Source organism: Ruditapes philippinarum, unplaced genomic scaffold (assembly GCF_026571515.1).
Source record: "Ruditapes philippinarum isolate M1 unplaced genomic scaffold, ASM2657151v2 ctg17944_1_1_1_1, whole genome shotgun sequence".
Classification (NCBI taxonomy): domain Eukaryota; kingdom Metazoa; phylum Mollusca; class Bivalvia; order Venerida; family Veneridae; genus Ruditapes; species Ruditapes philippinarum.
The window spans coordinates 25,948-46,997 of NW_026859977.1; the positions used below are offsets into that span (position 1 = coordinate 25,948).

The 21,050-nt window shown below is 30.7% G+C and overlaps 2 protein-coding genes across 2 annotated transcripts; both read right to left on the reverse strand.

Moving 5' to 3' along the window:
- Window positions 1-642: 642 nt before the first annotated feature.
- LOC132758471 (integrin alpha-6-like) lies at window positions 643-11,278 on the reverse strand. The gene is made up of 8 exons (XM_060750144.1): window positions 11,138-11,278; window positions 9,416-9,925; window positions 8,698-8,872; window positions 6,625-6,765; window positions 5,779-5,898; window positions 4,310-4,399; window positions 3,179-3,298; window positions 643-2,457 (listed from the first exon to the last, which is right to left on the reverse strand). The coding sequence occupies exons 2-8, from the start codon at window positions 9,847-9,849 to the stop codon at window positions 2,287-2,289; spliced, it is 1,251 nt and encodes a 416-aa protein (XP_060606127.1). The 5' UTR covers window positions 9,850-9,925; window positions 11,138-11,278; the 3' UTR covers window positions 643-2,286.
- Window positions 11,152-19,387, reverse strand: LOC132758472 (integrin alpha-4-like). The gene is made up of 9 exons (XM_060750145.1): window positions 19,246-19,387; window positions 17,618-17,703; window positions 16,827-16,907; window positions 16,109-16,282; window positions 15,622-15,730; window positions 14,506-14,691; window positions 13,429-13,620; window positions 12,001-12,150; window positions 11,152-11,284 (listed from the first exon to the last, which is right to left on the reverse strand). The coding sequence occupies exons 1-8, from the start codon at window positions 19,340-19,342 to the stop codon at window positions 12,089-12,091; spliced, it is 987 nt and encodes a 328-aa protein (XP_060606128.1). The 5' UTR covers window positions 19,343-19,387; the 3' UTR covers window positions 11,152-11,284; window positions 12,001-12,088.
- Window positions 19,388-21,050: the final 1,663 nt, after the last annotated feature.

The following is a 21,050-nucleotide window of genomic DNA, read 5'->3' on the forward strand; positions in this document are numbered from 1 at the left end:
GCCTTGCATTTTTAACACATTCGTTTTAAGCAATGCCTCCACGGTATGAACAAAGGTTATCTAACGTCAGATGAAGTAGAACAATGTTGTCTTTGAAGTTGAATCATATACGTTAAAGCGACTTATGTATATTGTATTACAATGATGATAATTTAAATGAAATTCAAATGGAAGCAATTTTATATTTCATTTCAATAGATGTAGACACAGCAGCTTCTGCAGCAGTAACATGCAGCGGCTCCAGAAGAAAAAAAACAACAACAACAACAACAAATATAAAAGCCATAGAAACACGACAGTAACTTGAATTGATATAGATATGTTAGTAACAGGCTAAGTGGGGTGGGGGGTCAATATTTTACAGATTAAATCGGGGGGTCATTATTTTATAAGGGGAGTCAGTATTTTATAGAAAGGGGTCATCTATTTTATATAAAATAATGACCGGGGGGTCATTATTCTATGGGGGTCACTTTACAACGTTACACACTTTTTGGAACTTACAATCTTGATAAATCTTCATTTGAGCATCATATTTATTATATAAAACCATAAAAAAGTTGAGTAACAGGATCTTTTAAAAATCACGCATTGATTATTGAAATGAATCTATACATTTTAAAATGAAATAAAACAAAGAAATGTAATTAATAACAGTTTTAATTATTATAATTCAATATCCTTATCATAAAGGTAAAATATATTGCATAATAAAAATGGAAACAAAATATAATGAATGATACTATTGCATAGATATCATAATATTTATGATATACATGTAAAGGATAATACAATTGAGCAAGACAAAAAACAATAGCAGATTATCTAGTAATAAAGCGTTTTAAATACCAATACAAAATACAAATTTTTGTAACTTCCCTGCAAACATCTTCATTGATATATGTGCATTTGTATTCTTGTCAAACAGAGATGTGTATTTAATATGCAATATCTTTAAAAGTATCAAATTAATGCGCAATGTAAACCTTTATTTAATGTGTTTTTCTTTTCAGTATGAAAAACACATTATGCCTCAGAAATAAATAATTATTTTTATCATTCTTTAGAACGAGCAAACATGAGTTTTATAATGTTTAAATAATGGTTTTAGACATGTAAGATGCTTCTTACCTGAACTGAACAGCGCTGAATTTGAAATTATTTGTCATAAAAGTAGACAAATGTAAACAAAGTAGTATTTTGATTTCCATACAAAATACTAAAACACTATCACTGACTATTTTCTCAAAAGCAACAAAAGCAAAAGATGATTCAGGTAAACGGCCAATGAATAATGTTTTAAAATTTATAATCAGGACACAAAATATAAAAAGCTTTCGAGAAAATAAAATAAAGGCATTTCTGAGGAATAATGGACCTTTTAAATAAAATGAAATTTTGTTAATTCTTTTAAAGTGACACTGACACTCAATGTCATCTGACAACTTTTCAGGTTTACTTGTAGTGGAAAACTTCAAGTGACTATTTGGAGCATTATTTCAGGTTCCTGGCTTGAGCCATCGACCTTCCAAAAGGTAACTGTAAAGCTTCCTTATCTGTAAGAATCTGAAGTTTCTGACGCGATCCAATCCCGAACATGCGAGGTACAAGTTATTTGAAACAATTGGAATAAAATCAACGGAATCAGGTCTGAAATATGGTCAACATTTTACATGCCCATTTTCAAGACACTACGCGAAAGTTCGCAAAGTGTCGCGTTCTACCCTCATAAGATAGACCGCATAAAATGTTACAATTGATATACTTGATACTTGGATGCAAAGTCTAACAGTGCTTGATCAACAGTTAAAAGTATACACAAATAAGATAAAAGCGAAAATGTCTTTTATTACTAACAAAAAATGCACCAAACAAGGCCAACGGAATATTGCACAGTGATATGATGACATCATGTGATTATTTCAATGTAGCACTAATTCTTGATAATATTTAAACCAAACCATTCAAGCGTACAAAAGATATAACGTAACGCCTTCCATTTTTTATATACATGTACACATTTATATCTTGATACCAAATAAAATGCACACTTCTTTAACACTTTTTACATGTACAATGCTAAACAGAAAAAGAAAAAAAAACACATCTTAAGTAAGATAACAGTGCCCTTGTGATTTACATGTACACAATTATTACTTAATACACCATTAAATACATACTTCTTATGGCACTTTTAGATGATTATTGATCAATCAAGTATCTTTATTAAAAAAGCATTTTAGGTAAGCTATCATTGCCCTAGTGTTTTAACCATTTCTGTTTTCTTCAAAATTTCTCTTTCTCATTGGCCACTGGCATTTCGTTGTCTATGATCCCGCCCTCACTGTCCGTGTATGAGTCTCTTTTCTTGACATTGTTACCGTTACCCTTGGACACTGTAGCGCTCATTAACCGCTTCTCAAGTTCATCTCTGGTTTTCCGTTTGAAGAAACCGCACTGTAAAAATTCATTTAAATATAATTCTTAGGAGATATATAGAAACCAGCATTGTTTTTGGAACCTTTTATGCAAGTTAGATTCAGTGTTTATTTAAGCTCTATTGCGAAACAAGTACTTGCAACTTATATAAATCACTTTCGAGTCCGCTTCCTTAAACCAACCAGTAATGGTGTCATATAAAGAAACATGGTCTTGGCACCAAGTAATGCTCGAGCCCATGATACCTGGATTTAATGGCAGACACCTTAACCACTAGGCCACCACTCCCCTTAATTAGTTATACATTATCATTAACTTTGTCTACGCTTTCAGTTATGTACACATCACCCATAACATTACAATTATAAAGATAAAGGTCCACCATGCCTCAGTAATATGTCATTTTTATTTTCCAAAATTAAGAATCATTTGCCATATTTGTGAACTATCTTTTGCTCCTGTTGGACTGTTGGTAATTGCTATAAATATAATGTATAAGTATTTTGTATGGGAGTCAAAATACTACTTTGCTTACATTTCGGTACCTTAACGACACATCCCTGCATGTTCTGCGCTACTTTATTCAGTTCTTAAGCACACGCCCTTAATCCATAATTAAAACATTATTAACATAAGTTTGACATTTCAAAAGAGTTTAAAAAAATGTATTTCTGAAGGATAACGTGCCTGTATTTATCTCATTCACCAATTCCATATATATAAAGCATAAATGTATTACCTTCCATAACAAAAGGATAATCAGTGCTATCAGCAGAATACCACCCAGCACACTGACCAAGATTATCCACCACGGAAGTTCTTTTCGCACGGCTGTTCTTTTACTTATAGTAGTTATCAGCTAGAAATATATCACATTTAGTCATAAATTAATCACAACAATCGCAACAGATTTTCATACATGTCATTAAGAATAATTTGATTAAAAATTATTAAAATCAGCCCGCTCATGAAAAAGTAATGATAATGCCAACAATCCGGGGTTTTTATACCTGTATGTTATATCTTTAAATAACTCTTCGAAAAACAAGGCTTGAACTTATCTAGACTATAATTTAAAGAAAAAATGTGCAGAAAGTGTGACAGTGATAATAAATCATTAAATCGATTAGGTTTGTGTTTCTTATTGAATAAAACGTTACGCGTAGATTATGAAAGCAGAGTTCTACAATGAAGGATGGATTTCAATGAAAGCATCGCTTAACACAACGCAGCAACATCTGCAGGAAGCCCAGCGGGACACCAAACAAAAACTGGAGAGGGCACAAGAGCAAAAAGGAACGGAGCGTTATTATAAATAATTCTTAATAATAAATCATATTTACCGACAAGGATATTAATAAAGAAGACAATTAATTAAAGGTCAACAAAAGAACAAGTTAGAAGGGCAAGTGGCATGGGGACCGAAAAGACATATCTGAATTTAACATCTGTTATAAAGTACAGACATTTGGTTTTGAAGTTTAATTTTGTTTGATACAATATTACTCAATTCCAGCATGAGCATCAACATTTCAAGTTTTATATGGAACTAATGCTGATTAGTATCGCGAACTTTGACAGATTAAAAGCTTAGATTTTGATTGAATTTTAACATTAATCAGCATAAAACTGACAGAATATGACACAGGGCATGTATCTGGCGCACAAGCGATTAGGCTAGGCTGTGGAAAGCTCTAGGCAATCTGGTTGAAGTGTGATAAAGATAAGAAAAAAGATTTTAAAAAAAAAACCATAAAAAAAACCCTTAAATGATACTAATCGTTGTAACTGTATACATGAAAGATCGGATTTTAAGCTTATTGGCAGCTCCAAACGCTAGTACATAGTATAGAAAATTAGAAAATAATACCTGCTGTGAAAATTCTGTCTGGTTGCTGATCAGGTTTGTCTTGTTTATCCATACAAATGCCGTTGACAGCAGTTTTATTGATTTCCCGTCCTGAAAGAAACAGAATTGATATTAACATCCATTAAAATTAATATCCATTAAAAAAATCCTTCCATTGTCCTTTACACATGTACGAGATATGTTCAAAAAGTACGTATTTTATTGATTTTCACTGTATATTTATTATGGATATACTCCAATATTTATCCCTTGTAAAACCGAGTACGCAAATTTAAAACAAAATGTGAACAGTAAAGGCGAAGTCTTTTTTGTGGTATAACAAAAATATTTTTGTATTCAAGTTATATATACCCACCCGTAAACGTGTGGTATCACAAAAATATTATGGTATTCAAGTTAAATATAACAATCTGTAAAATTGTGGTACAACAAAATTATTTTGGTTGTAATCAAGACATATAATATTGTCACATTTTAAATCCCAATGGCGGAATATGACAAGAAGCAGAATATCAATGCCAGCATATGACAAGTAGCTGATGATAACATTTAAAATCTGAATGTCAGCAAGTAACAAGAAGATGTTTATATATAACATTCAAAATCTTGACACAAGCAGAATAAAACCACAAGTTAAAAATTGCATTTAAAATCTATTGTCATTCAAAACCTTAATACAAAAAAAACCACGAGCTGATATTAACAATTAAAACCTCAATTTACCCACATGGTAAGTTGTAATATTTAAAACTTTAATGCCAACAAATGACAAATCGCTGTTTATAACATTTAAAATCTGAATGGGAGTAAATGTCACGAAGCTGATAACACTATTACGAGCCTTAATATCGTGATACAGGATGAATACAATGAGTTGAAAATAGAAATTCCAATAACAAGACAATGCAAACAACATGTTATACATCTAAAATCTCAACATCGGAAAAACACAATTAACTAATGATAACATTAGCAATTAAAACTTCAACTCAGCACATGATAATTAGATGATAATAATTAACTTCAATATCAGAAAATTACAAATAACTGATAATAGCATTTAAATGTTTAGTATCAGCCAATAATCAGCTAATAATTATTAGCTAATAATAACATTTGAAACTTCAATTTCAACAAATGACTAGCAGTTGATGATAACATTTAAATTTTTAGTGCAAACAAAAACTTCAATATCAGAAAATTACAAATAACTGATAATAGCATTTAAATTTTTAGTGCAAACAAATTATAAGTAGCTGATGATAAGAGTTAAACTATAAATAGTAGCTATTGATAATATTTGAAACCTCAAAGCGAGCAAATAGCAAAAACTGGTAACAAGCAGCTGTTTATTATATCATTTAAATTCCCATTATCAGCAAATGATAGTCAGACGATAATAACATTAAAAACTCTTCAATATCAGCAACTGACAAGTAGTTAACTTAACAAATAATAACATTCATTACCTTCATAAAACTTTCAATATCCTTATCAACGACATGGTGCATATATATAACTGCACTGGTCTTCGGTTGTATTCCAGTTACCATACAGTTAAATATGGAACACTTCTCTTGTTTGCAGTCCTAAAATAGAATTCATAGGAACGAAAATGATAATTAATAAACAGATAAACAATTGGAATGGAAATGATAATAAATTTACAGATGAAAGCATTTTTTTTTCGGGCGACATAACTTGAAATGATATTTATTAAAGCCTTATAAGTATGAGAATAGAAAGAGAATATTGTCAATAAAATTTGCATTCACGACATCTAATTTTGAAGCTCAGTGCTTTATTTATTACGCTTGCAAACTTTCGTCAGCTTTACAAAGTAGTATTGAAGGTAATTATGTCCAAGTGACGCATTTCAGTAGAAATGGTTCTGATGCTTGTAAACGAAGGTTCTTATTTCAATCGAAAGCATCATTCAGAGTCTCAAAAAAGCGTAAATGCATAAATGTTCAAGTTAATAATTCAAATTCACCATTCCATCGGTTATTTCTCAAAATAAACTATTCTTAACAAATGGTTAATTATTTTGATTTCATCAAATTGTGTATGAAGTTGTTTTATTCTGATAAAATGTTTTGTAATTGTCTTTTTGCCCTACGCAGAATGCGCATGCGCGGAATGCTACTTCCGTTTTTATGGAAATAACGTACTGTAAAAAAGGTCTATATTGAACAGAGCACATGATATATTTGTATTTTGTTCTTCATGAATAACTTCAGAAACATGCTCTTATTTACATATCACCGCAAACGGATGGCTTATTGGCGATTGTAGAAAAGTATAGCATTATTTACCATCTTCTCGAGTTCTGTTAAAGGCTGTGTTGGTTTTGGTGTACGTGAAACAAGGCGACCCTTCACGTAGGAATAAATTTCTGGCGTTATATTGTCATCTGTTAAGGAGCACGTGACTTCACAAGTTGTGCCGCATTTAACCTAGTTAAAAACATTAACAACAGAATTTGAATTATATTTTATACATTTTAACGAGGAATGGAAATGTTAAGATGTAACAGGTATTTTATCCCAGAATGTAAAATGTTCACAAGATATTTGTATTTTTCCATGTAAAATCCAGATTTAGGATATGTTGATCAAATTTACTTTAACAATGAGATGTTTTATAAATTCCATTTTTTGTTATTGGTTTTGACCATATTCTGAATCCATGAGGCATTTAACATGTACTGAATTTTACACCGATTATCATTCTTCTAAGAAGATATTTTAAATGATACAGTTCAAAGGCACGTTATGTCTCAGAAACGGTTAAATTTTTACTTCTTTAAAAACGGCAAACATGGGTTTTATAGTTTAAGAGCAGGTCAGATGCTTGATACTAGGGAAAAGTCGCTTGAAATTTGTAACAATTTGTCATTAAAGTAGCAAAGTGTAAAGTAGTATTTTGACTTCCATACATAATACCAAATCGCTATAATTGTACTAATTGTCAAAAAACAAACAAAAAACAGAAGAGTAACTTTCTGGAAACTTTAAGAATACACCAAAATAAAAGTTTTTGAGAAATAAAGATAACATTATTTATGGGCCTTTCAAATACAAAATGTATACATTTATTTATAAACTTGAGTAAACTTAAAGTGTATTTCACCTCAAACAGTGAGATTATCTTTAATCATTAATAAATCATTCATTTCAATATTAATGTTGACAATATTCTGAAACTAAAAGGCATTTAACAAGAACTCAATTAAACTCGGTTATCGTTTGTTTTTTATCGTCGTCGTCATCATCGTCATCATTGTCTTCGTCTCCATTACTACTAAGGTCATTGTCAGCAGAACCGTTTCTATCACTGCCAATACATCGCTTTTGAATTGTTCAAAATTGACAACACATCAAAATATTTAAGAATGAAAATATGTTCTGTGTTGCTCAGAACTGCATTACTGGTACTGGTACTGCAGTACGTACTGCAGCGATTTTGCAAGTTCTGGTACTGATACTGAATTACTCTTACAAAATTTTGCTACTACTGGTACTGGTACTGCATTACTGTCTTAAAAAGTGATAATGCTACTGCATTACCCAGTACTTTTGGTTTTGATAAAAATTAAAAAAAGCATCAATTTTTCTCATAAAATAAAGCTGTAAATTACACGAACTATATTTTATTTTTGTGAAAAAGTAAGTGATAATTTGCTGCAATATTCTTTCAAATGTTAACATAGTATTCATCATAAAAATCACCAAAGACTTTAAGTAAAAACTAAATAAAGATAAACAGACTCGATAACTATTTACTCTAAAATATCCTTATTAAAATCTTTTATTACTTTGTATTTACTAGTAAAAGAGCAAAATAAACACTAATTAATTTCTACTATTCTAAATAAACCCATTTCAAGTGAAAAAAGTGATATTTTTAGCACCATAAAAAGTTGTTATTTACTTTGGTATAAATTGCACAGAGGTGTGAAGGTGTGAAAGGCAACAAAAGACTGTTGTGTTTTAAATGAAAGATGTTTGCATTGTAATTTATACAGTTGACTGGTTACTAAACAATTAAATATGACATGAATATATGTTGTAAATATTGTTTGTAAAAAGTATGTTAAAACTATAAAGTTGTAAACATGTTATGTTAACTTTAAAGTAAATTATGATTTTATTTCTTTGCTGAATAATATTTGCAATTATTTGTTTGACACTGTATTTATTCAAACTTTGATGAATATATAAAAGTAATGGTACTGATACTTAATTACTTCACCAAAAAAAGTACTGGTACTGCAGTAGCGAGCTAAAATCTAGTACTGGCACTGGTAATGGTACTGCATAATTTGCCAAGTACCGGTACTTAAGTACTACACCCTTAGTACTGATGCAGCTCTGGTGTTGCTATACCTGTGTTTTGTTAAGATATAAGATTGCTTTCTCAGGATTCTGAATTTGTGGGAATGATATAGATATCCTAGCTGACTGTAGACTACTCGGTCCCTTATTATACAGCTCATATATATTTTGCATATTAGGCAACGTTTTACTCTTTCCTATGTATATCGTTTCTTGTGCTGATATTCTGAAAGTAAAATAACTACATTGACAAAAGTGTATGAAAAACATACATACATTGCTACTGTTTCTACATACTTTTGAAAAGATCTATACATAGAAATGTCTTAAGTTAAATTTCAGATATAGATACTAGTAACAATATTGCAAACTGTGATAAAGTATAAATTTCAATAACACTACTTTTACTTTAATGATTTAAAGACAAATAAGGACAGTAACATTACCATCCAAAATACATTGCAGGAGTTACATTACATAGTTACATTAGGCTCAATAAGAATAGTTTTTAGTTCTTAATTTTTTGTAGTTTTTCTAGTATGAAATTCTTTTATTAAATCAAAATAATCAACAGAGTATAGGTAATAACTTTCAATAACATCTGTAATATCTCACGCCCGTTGTTTCCTTGATCAAGAAACTAAACACTCATTGCTTAGTACTGAAAGGTTCCAGGAACGGATGCGAGAGTGCTTCAATAAGCTTATAGCTTTCAACGCAATCGAACTAAAATAAATCAGTATTATCAGTATAACTAATATCATCTTACGCTGTTAAAGCTGCTTCCAGATTATGCCTGAGATTGATAGTAATTGTTTGATTGTTGTTGCTAGGGTCTGTTTCCTCACTTAGAGTAGACACATGCATATTCAGCATCATTGACTTATCATCATTAGCAACTGTTACGGGAACGATCATGAACAACCTGAATTGAACTTCGGTATCATTTGACATCGGATTTCCAAACAAACATGATACAGCCGCTTCGTCCTTGGCTAGAGTTACACTTGTGTCATTAGCTCGGCTGTCAACTATTGAGCAAGATATATCGGTCTCTCCACGCAGTTTTTCTACATTCTTATAACCAACGTATCTTGGATATACCATATAAAACACAGACCCGTATGATGCGTCACCTTCTTTTGAGATATTAACATCGACAACGAGGTCTTGATTGCCGATGACAAAAGTAACCATCAACATTTATATATTTGGCGTTGGCTCCAAGTCTTAGATTTGTTTTACAATAGTTGTTAGGACATTCGTTCTTGAACTGAAGCTGTTGGTAAACAAAAGAAATAATGTGTTATGTAAAAGTAAGCATTTCAAAGTAACTGCCTCTATTCAATATTTATAGAAAGGAATAAATATTTGGCTATGTTCTGTACAATAGTATCCTTTCAAATAAGATTATGCCGGTTTTTTCTTTTAATTTGGTTAATTGGTTTAATTCATAAATAATATTTATAAAATTAAAAATTAAATATTCAGTGAAATTGTGTAAGTATAAATTGAAACATAATTCCTAGCTCAGTTAAAAAGGAAATGTTTCTACAAATGACGAAAAAATGTATACATGTAAAACAATAATATTGTATTTTCTTACAATGGAGAAAAGTCTGAATCAGTTACAATACTTTCCTATTACATAATTAACAGTTTTCAAGCGACAGTAAATAAAGAATGTCGTACAGACTGTATAAGTTAAAAGTTTTTGATACCTAGTAAATAAACCATTAAATGAGTGGTTTATAGATAAATTTCGAAATAAAGAAAACAATAAACACTTGTTATAAAAAATATGGCTGGTATTTTCTTTATCAATCTTTATCAATCGAAATTGATCTTCTCCAAACATTTGATGATTGTTGATATTGTCAACATGTATATATTTTGATGTCATACACTGTTCGTTATTATGTATGTTTGTGTCCTCATAGGCTTTAAAGCATATTTGAATTAGTTGCATGTTTTTGTCCTCATGGGCTTTAAAACCTATTGGAAGTATTTTGCATGTTTGTGTCCTAATGGGCTTTAAAGCCTATTGGAATTATTTTGCATGTTTGTCCTTATGGGCTTTAAAGCCTATTGCAATTATTTTGCATGTTTGTCCTTATGGGCTTCAAAGCCTATTTGAATAATTTTGCATGTTTTTCTAGTTAGTTAAGAGATTAACTAGTTAGTGAACTAGTTAACCTCTTTATATTAAGCTAGTAAAATAATAAAAAGGATGGCAGTTGTAGTCACTAACATGCATTTATTTCCCGTTATAATCTTTTATTTATTGAAAAAAATAACTAGTGACATTACTAGTTAACAACATAACTAACTAGTTACATAACTAGTTAACACCTTAATTAACTTGTTAGTTATATGGTTATCTGGTGGCAGAAATATGCCATCATAATATATAATTGTACATTGAAATAAAATATTATTTAGACTTAATTAAAACTGGACGGTTCGAAGTTTTTTAAACAAGACAACGTACCTCTTTCTTCAGTTGTAATAAAGGATCACCAGGGTGAGCTCCATCAAAATGACTGATTGCTGCTTTGACGGTGAGACCAGGACATAGAATCTCATCTACTGAATAATCGGTCTGAAGTTCTAAAGGACTGACAAGATCATGCGTGGACTGTAGGAGAAAATATAGAACATGAACAATCAATATCTTACTTTATTACAGCTGCATTAAATAAATTTATGAATCCACCTTCATAAGCTCAGATGGTTAAAAAAATAATAACACAAATTATAGTTGAATTGGAAGCTGTCATTTAATTATCAAATTATGGATAAAGTGAAAATACAATATTGCAGAAAAACAAATACAATGACTAGAAAGTTGTCATTTTTAAATATGTATAAAAAAATTAACGTCGGCATAAAAACCAAGCATTTTAAAGTTTCATTAACCATTTTAACAGTATTGCGTTTAGAACACATATGGTATTATAAGATACATAAATCCATTACCTGATAATTATTCATAAACAAAGAATAATTTCATAGATAAGTATTTGTTGATATTTGTAAAATTTAAATCGTTAAATGCATTTTATTGTGCAATATAAAAACAATGATGTGACTTATATCTTACTTTTTTACAGTCTGACCTTACAAAAGAATTTCAATACTCCTATTTAAGTAATGTAATGTACAACTGTAAATACATTGTTACATATCATTCAACATTGTTTCCATTTAATTTTTAGCATATACCCTTTCGCACAAACTTAATAGTTTATATCTTTGCCAAACTTGACAATGTGTTTTGGCCTAAGTGATATAAATGTTAATTATTCAAGTATAACCAACGTTTATTCCAAACAATTGAGAATAAAATCTTACTTTTGTTTTTATAACAGCGGGCGGTGTACACTTGTAAGCATCATTTAATATTTTTAAACTGTGAGACAAGGTTGGTTGGTTATTTGTCTCAAATACAATCCTTGCTTGATCCCCGTTTTTTTATATCCAAGGTTATTGTCAAGTTTAACACTGAAAAAACGAAGAGAAAACATTGTTAAGGAGTACGATACTAAATCTTATAATAAATACACTAAACTAGTATTAACTAGTAATTATTAAGGTATTACCATCCTAATGCCTTACCTCCGCTTTGAAGAGTATTCAAATAGGCTAGAACTACTGTTAACTACATTGAAACTGAGGGCCATGGGTTCAAACCTCAGATGGGTCAACATTTTTTTCTTTTCTTTTTTTTCTTTTTACATTATTTATGTATCTCTCCATCCATTTTGGGTAGAAAAAAGTGTTTATTTTTTATTATTAAATTTATATAGGTATTTATTGGCTAAATAATGCTAAATCTAGTAATAAATATGGATATACCTGATATTTTCAAAGTGTAATAAAATCAAAACTAGAGGTGAAAGTATTTAATATTTTACAAGATCAACCAATTTACTTTTTTAAAAATGTAGGGAAACTTTGAAAACAGGCACTCATTTGGGTAAAGTTTAAGGATTTTTTAAATAAGGCTCCCTAAGTAGGAAAATGGTCAAACACGTGTTAAAAAAGGGTGGGGTAGGGTAACATTTTTATACATATTTTATAAACTTGAGTAGAAACCATAATTTTGTTTATGTTGATTGTTAGCTGAATAGTACTATTTGTTTCTTACCAAAAATTAATGGGAAAACGTTTTTCATTAGAATGTTATTGCAGAGTATTTAAAGGTTACTCGTTTTTGAAAAAGGGACCTCATACACCCTAGCTTCAGTTCTTAAAAGTGGCCATAACTCGATTTCCGTACGGTAAAGTTTGTTTTAAATTTTGCATACAGATGTACTTTAAGGTATATATCTGATCTATGATATAAATTATTCAGTTCCTTTAGTGCCCATTAGAGTGGTAATACCTTAACTGTTAAATAAATATTACCGTTTATGGTTGACTGTAAAATGTACGGTTTCAAGTTTTACACTATTTCAGTACAATATACTTGTGCAGAAATCAATAGAATTTAACCCTCACTGCGACTCATTTTAAAGCATGCAAATAAAGATATATAGTCACAGTGATAAAAAAAGATAGTATAGAGGGATTTCAAGATAACAAAATGCAAATAGGTTATTAATAAAAAATGAAGTTTTGTGGATTAATTCGAATGCCGTTGAGATGTTTGTTATTTTTCTTACAGTCTTCCATCTTATACCACTAAGCATCTGAACACCATGACGTGTAATATCATACTCCTAAATACTGATAATTTTCTCCTACATTTACTGATTACTTAATCTTTAAAATACTCACTAAGATAACTGCATCGCCGATCAGAGTAATGGAAACAAACCAAGACGGATTCCCTCCTGTCACCGTTTACTTCGACAACATTTGTTAGAGAGCCTCTGCTGTCAACAACGCTGAAGTCACTATGTGCATGTATCACTGATTTTCCGTACAAAACGACAGCTTGGTCTGACAAGTAGGAGCCTATTACTATATCTACAAATATTTAGAAAATATATATTATTTTATCATACCAGTACATTAATTTCTGTTGATAAAGAGCATGTTGCATGCTTAGTAGTGATAAACTTTGAATCGAATAGATTCTTTAAATATTGAAGTCTCTCTTACATTTGACTTAAACATGTGGGACTATTTCTTATAGATATGACCATTGGTTAGCATTAAACCGAGATGTTCTTGAAAGGGTTCTATATCATTTGAAATTTTAAAGACAGAAACGCATATTTAAATTGAAAACACGATAAATAGCAAGACTACAAAACAAGTGTCTGATATTATAAATTTTACCAGGCTCGGCACGAAAAACAAATGAAGGCTCGGCAAAGCCTCCTTCTTCTGTTTTTCTTTGCCTTGTCTGATAAATTTTTGTATTATCAAACACTAGCATGGTATTGTCTATAACTATAACAATGCTAGTTTTTCTGCAAATGCAATCAGCTATAATAGATAGAACATACCATGCGAGTGTCTGATATTACAAAACTTTTCAGGCAAAGCTAAGGCATTTTTTTTTCGTGCCGAGCCAGAAAAGAATTACAATATCAGACACTTGTTTGGTATACTATTTATCATGTTTTCAATATGAATGTGCTTTTCTTTCTTTAAACTTCAAATGAAACAAAACCTGTAAAGAACCTCTCGAGTTCATGTAATGTTTAGTAATATGTCAAGGGTCATATCTATATGAAATACTCCCAAATGATTTTGTATCTTGTTACGGCCGCTACTGCCTATCTGCACCTTCAACTGTAAACTACAGCGGGAAGACATTTTGTGTGACTGAGAAATAAGTTTATTAATTAAATATTTGATATATCTCACAATTTATGTCTTCATTTAATTCATAATATGTCTCACCATTTATTTCATCAAAATTCATGTCTCTTCCTTGTGAAATTGAAATTCCAAACCCTCTCAGCCCCGTATCAATTTCAGAAGCCATTATTCGCTGAGAATATTTAGGCCATACGCCACCAGTGTATCCATTGTAGATGTATATTGCACCTCTTAAGCCGTCTGCATATGGAGCTCCTATTGCAACATCTGTTCAAACAAATAAATATTCAAAGAAATTCGATGTTAAAAACTGACAATTAACAGTGCCATGCGTGTAGTGTACTTAACTGAAGACGTTTGTGTAAACATGTACTGATGTGAAAAAAGCTTTTCTGGGAAGGGACTTAATCTAATGTTGCTAGAACTTGTTGCCATTTGCTTTCTGTTATATACATATCATATGTACAATATCTGACATATATTTGGTGAAATAAATAAGCTCATAAAGTCTGCTGCCTGTATAAATGTATGAGTTTGGATTTATTTTGTAGTGAAAATGAACTTAAATCTAGTTTAAGGCACGGGTCTCTTCTACATGTACATTGATTTTTGGAAGAAATTATTTTTTTCTTTCTATATAGTCATTGCTGTTTTTGTGTGAGTTTTTTGTTTGTTTGTTTTTGTTTTGTGTTATTTTTCGAATGAACTTTATGAAATGTTTTTATTAAAAAGACGAGGTAAAGCAAATAAGTGAAATAACTTATCCACCATAGTTGACGGAATGATCACATTTGATATTTATTAACCACTAAAAATGTTCTAAGAAAAAAAATACAAATCAAAACTTATATTCAACTAAATACCTAGCTAACATATAACATTTAACTGTGTGGCATAATTTCAATGTATAAACAGTATCGTACTTAAGGTAAAGCTGCAATAAACAGTCATGTTCAACTACAATTCAAGAGACACCCACTGTATAATTGAATGTCTATTGAAGGGGACGCTGGACCCTAGAACATAACTTTCTTATCTAACACATCAAATTGCTCAACATTAATTGATACATCTATTTTAAACGAATATTGTAAACATGATTGCAAACATATAAAGTAAACAACATTGCATAAAATTTTCAACCGCAAAAATAACATTACTTTCATGAGTATTTACAAATATGACAAAGAAACAAACCTTTGAAGGAATCTGAATTTATGTCTCCAAGGTCAGCAATGGCACTTCCGAACCTCTCATGAACCTCTGTTCCTGTCAACATCTGCGGCGATGCTTTGAAGTCCATAATCTAAACCAAAATATAGTTTGGAAAGTTTACTTTCTAAAACATTTTTTTCTCTCTGTAAATGTCATTAACTATAACAAAGTCATGCTTTGGCAGTTTTGTTTGTTTCTTAATAAATGTATTTTAAAATATTTATATGGGAGCATATTAGAAATATCTACTACAAGTTTTTATGGGAAACATAAGGTTGCGAGCAGTCACGTGGCCCTTAACCTGAAAATATAAGATTATAGGAAATTTTATGGCGGACTGTTTTACGGTCGACTATATGTTACATTTTTAGAACGTTCCATAACGCAAGAGATACCGGCTAAAATGTATATGTAACCAATATACAAATATAATCAATACAAAAAGGAAGGGAACTATATTTCTCAATACCATCATTGATCCCAGATAGACTGATACAAGTCCGATTTCCAAGTTCTCCGTTGAGAAAACATTGTTTTCAAAGGTACTGTACATTGGGGCTGCAACAAGCAAATCGTCCATGCCATCACCGTTGACATCCATTGTACACAAGGTCGCTCCAAAATAGGAATTCGCTGGTAAAATCTAAGTTAAAAATAGTTCGTTAGTTCATACATTAATAATCAAAGCATTATTTTAATTATTATACCCTACAGTAGATTTTCTTCATATGTTTGTTCCATTATAACGGGAAACTGATCTTGTATTTTTTATTCAAGATCGATTTAGGATTAATTTCTAATCATTGTAAGGAAAGAAGAGTGCCAATTTGGATCAATTATCACTATTTAAAAATAAGCTTTTTATTCCATGTTATTTAGAATTAGTTAAAATAAAATATTTTATATGAACAGTATTAGATATGGATGATATATTACTTATGGTATATGTTGTTTTATTCTAAACACAAAAGAAAATTGGATAAAAGATGGAGTATGTGGATGGTCTGAAGCTTTGCACATAAGTTTTTGGTATAGGCAACAAATGGTCGTCATGTAAAAAAAACCTTGGCGGTGTCCCTTTAACATAATAATTATGTTATAATTTGTCATTAACTTTCTATGATGTGTTTTATATTTTTTCTTGGGCTGGAGGCCAAAAATCAAATGAACTTTGTCATAGTTATTACCTTTCCGTTAACGCTGCCTTGTAATATCTTTGAAGCGCTTTGCAACGAATGTTGTGCTTCGTTTGATCTGAAGAACAATACCTGGAAACAGATTGATCAGAATAGATTTAATTTTAGTCATTTATAATGTCAACAATTCAAATCCGTCTAAAATCCTTTAATAATTTTAAGACTTTCCGTCAAAAATTGATCTATTTTGGTCTTTTAACAACCCGCAATTGTTTTGCCAAAAAAATATAGAAAAAATCAAAAGAGACCTCGTTCTGAAAATTATGAAGAACTAGATTTGTCTCGCATTGTCTAGATTTTATTTTTATCTTAATTTTATTAAATACAATTTATAAGAACAAGTGTAAAATGGAAAAAGATCACTTCTTGACGCAAAGCAGAGAATATTTATGATTGAATTGTAACATAGTTTGGGGAACTTTCTGTTGAAAATGTGTCAGAGTTGAATCGAATACATATACATGCACAGTACATTAACTGAAGTGCAGGTATTAGTTACCCGTACTCCAGAGCATGCCCATTGATTGGCTCAATTTCTTCTGGGATTAACTTATTATGACGGCAGAGTAATGGAAAGCGATATAAATATCATATTCAGATGCTCGTTCATTGGCTATCTTTTCCTGGAGTTTCATATTGTGGCAACAGGGAACATGTTTTATGTTTGACTATAATACAACAGAGGAAGAACATCAAAACACTCAGCAATTTGATTAATACTCGGTGGCTACGCCTAGTGTTTCGATGCTCTTTCTATTATGTGATTAGGGTTTGATACTTACAATGCCGGACATGCTTGCTCTAGGTGCTCCAAATGCAAAGTAGGTCAGTCCATCGGAAAAATACCTTCCACTTGAAGACGAATAACCTTATTTGTATAGAGGATATTTGTTTGTTTTGCATGTAAGATTGAAATATAATTTCACTGAGTGAACACCAGATGCAATATTTTCACGAGTGGCGTAGCCACGAGTGAAAATATAATAGCTGGTGTTCACGAATGAAATATATTTCAATCTTATATGTAAAACAAATAAATTTTCTTTTTATTTCATGCTTTTTAAGGGATTTTAAGTATATTTTTACTGATTTTGCCGCGTAACGTCACACATTCTCCTATGTGACGTCATCATATCATGACGTCACATCATCAATTTTGAAATAAAGTTCTGTTAATTTTCTCTAATTTTGTTACATTTTTACATGATGTATGATGAAATCGACTTTCTTTTCCTAAAGAAGCAAAATTTTTTTTGACAGCAATTATTTCTGCTTGTTATTTCATTTAGTTATGATTTTCTTTTCATCCGCATTCAGATATAGTCCGGCTACAGTGAAAATTATATTTTATAAATTTCACTAGTGGTTTATCAGAATATAATCATCTGATATATTACTATAAAACACTCGAAAGCATGAAATAAAAGAATATAATTTAAAATGTAAAATGTCATTTGCAATTTTACAAGAAACTGAAACTATAAAACAAGCACAATATTTCTTAGCTATAAAAGTATCCTTTATATTCGCAATGAATTTTTGTTTTATATACGTAAGATTGCCAAACAAAATCGTAAATATCAATTGCAAAGAAATGTTTCAAGTTTTTAAAAACGGATTTAGCTGGTGACATAAGTGATATTCAAAATAAACGATAACAATTGGTGGGTTGGCTTAAATAATGTTGCAAGTCCTTCTTTATTTCATAAGAGTTACTGCAGTATTGCGGTCAACCCTTTGAACGGTGTTATGCGTGTACATTTTAATGCATCTTCATACTGGTATTAATTGGTGACAAGACAAAAAGATAGGTTTCCAAATAAATCGCATTGGCATCAACCTATCAGCCCCTCTAAACCGCGTATGTTTTATCATCGAAATAATTAAAAAAGCACTGATAAAGATGATGTAATGAATGCTAAAATACTTTTATTAAATTATGATGTAAAATAATATGACCATATTAATTCAAATCAAAAGAATTAACTTGGAAATGAAATACATATACAATAAGGAAATTCCTTGACATTTAAATATTTAAATTAGTAAAGCTGGTGATTCGTTTCCGCAGCTTCTATTTTTAGAAACTAAGGTCACTTATGCGTTATAAATAGCTTCCGGGACGCTGTATTAAAAAAAGGCTTAACAGTGACACGAGGCACTTTTTTCCAAGATAAAATTATAAAAAGACTAGACTTAGTTTGAAACAACTCAAAATTGTTTATCCAACAGAAAATAAAGCTGGAGGCCGCTTTAAAAACCGTAGTGACAGCGTTTATTTTCGAAACCAAATGAAAAATCCATTTCTAGAAAACGCCTTATGTCCCTCGCTCAACATATTGCATTATAAATGAAATTCATCCCTTATGACTTGCAAACTACAAATTGTACTTAAAAAACTAGCTTATACCAATGTATGGTCGGATGATGTTTGTCGAGTTTACAAAATTTTGCATCACTTTTGCACTGTCTCCTTCCAGGGCAACAAAACCCCCTAACCAGTCCATGATTCCAGGAGCCCCTAGCAACAAATGATTCGTGTGCTACAAAATAAAAAAAAATATAGCATAAAATACGATCAATAAAACATATCAATAAAAAATTATGTTTGTCAGGCTTGATATTGTCAAATTCATTTCATACCAATTATGATAAATATTGATACTTTTTTCATAGTAAATATTAATATTAATAAAATGTCTACTTATTGTTGGGCAAATAAAATTATATAAATTCAAACTGAGTAAAACTATGTTGTGTTGTTGTTGTGTGTGTGTGTGCGTGTGTGCGTGTGTGCGTGTGTGTGGGTTTGTAAGCGCCTCCTACTGAAGGAATTTTCCAATAATAACAGCAACAAGTGAGGACATTTCAAAAAACTGAGGACGGTCTCATTTGACAAAAATATAAATCACTCTAAAACGTCGTATTTTGAGCTGAAATGGCTAAAAAATCGATTCAAAAGCCTAGTCTCAATCGACGGTCACTTTGTCCGAGTGTGTCGGATGAGTGTGTGATTATCGGATTTTCATCGAAATTTACCCACGCACCCGATGGTCTCAGTTGCCGTTGGAAAGTCATGTTTTCACACCAGTGCGTGTAAAATTACATTAAATGTTCATGTTTATTGCAAAGTATACATTTACTTCTAATTATAATATATATATTTTGTTATTTAAATGAGTCTTAAAAACGAATACTTTTTATTTTCCTGTCAATTGTATACGGATTATATGGTCAATGCCAAAATATATTTATCTTCGATTAATTTTCGGTAAGTTTCGTGAGATATTCACATTAAATTTATTAATTTGCGTAATTTGGTTAACTACGGGTTTATAATTTCTAGATGTTATATGTGTTGTAAGATGGGGACCGCGTAGGTTCATGATTAAAGCTATAATTGTTTTTTGATATGTTTTGGTAAAAGCAATACTTTTTTTTAAATAACATGATTTTAGAATTAATAATTATTCAAAACTCATTTAGAATACTACACTTAACAAATCTTATAAGTGTGCACGTATAAAAATCAAATTTTCTCAGATACTAATAAACATAGGTCTCTGAAATTTTAACCAAGTATAGTACAGATATGTGCAATGATGGGTATCGATTTTTATGTCAGGGCGATTCGTACTTACTGAGAAATAGCGATGTGTGCAATATTGCGCGAAAACCGAATTTCACATTTCTGTAAAATGTGTATTTATATTGGGTGCAAAAAGGTCTAAATCTCTTGATTTCACTAAAATACAAACATAAAACATAGGATCACCGATAGGGTATAATACTACAATGAATTCCAGGGCATTATGTCACTGTGATTTTAATATTTGCTTTATTGAATTTCAGTAAAGACTGGTTTATGTCGATCTCCGTAACGCGTTGTACCCAGTTGCTAAAAGCAATGCAAACACGATATTTTCATTAATATGAAAGTACCAAGAAAGTTTGTTTTTAGTTTTAAAGTAAAATCTTAGTCAATATGTTTATTTGAGAAAATATTATGCAAATTTATTTTCAAAATGGGCGCCTGAAATGCAAATTCCCTTGCGTAAAACTTCTTGACGGCCATTTTTCTTTCAATTGCAAAAATTCTGCAATAAATTTATGTTTTTTTGGATGTCTTTATTTTCATAGAATCCTTGATGGTCAATAATAACTTCATTTAGCGCCAACCTGTCACCCTCACGTGCACTTTGTTGTTTATGTCAT

Coding starts and splice junctions, on each gene's coding strand:
- LOC132758471 (XM_060750144.1), bottom strand. CDS start 9,849: ATGTTGATGGTTACTTTTGTCATCGGCAATCAAGACCTCGTTGTCGAT. Junction 8,873..9,415: donor CTGGAAGCAGCTTTAACAGC/GTAAGATGATAT, acceptor TTTTACTTTCAG/AATATCAGCACAAGAAACGA. Junction 2,458..3,178: donor TTATCCTTTTGTTATGGAAG/GTAATACATTTA, acceptor GAATTTTTACAG/TGCGGTTTCTTCAAACGGAA.
- LOC132758472 (XM_060750145.1), bottom strand. CDS start 19,342: ATGGACTGGTTAGGGGGTTTTGTTGCCCTGGAAGGAGACAGTGCAAAA. Junction 16,283..16,826: donor AAGGCAGCGTTAACGGAAAG/GTAATAACTATG, acceptor TTTTTAACTTAG/ATTTTACCAGCGAATTCCTA. Junction 14,692..15,621: donor AAATTCAGATTCCTTCAAAG/GTTTGTTTCTTT, acceptor TTGTTTGAACAG/ATGTTGCAATAGGAGCTCCA.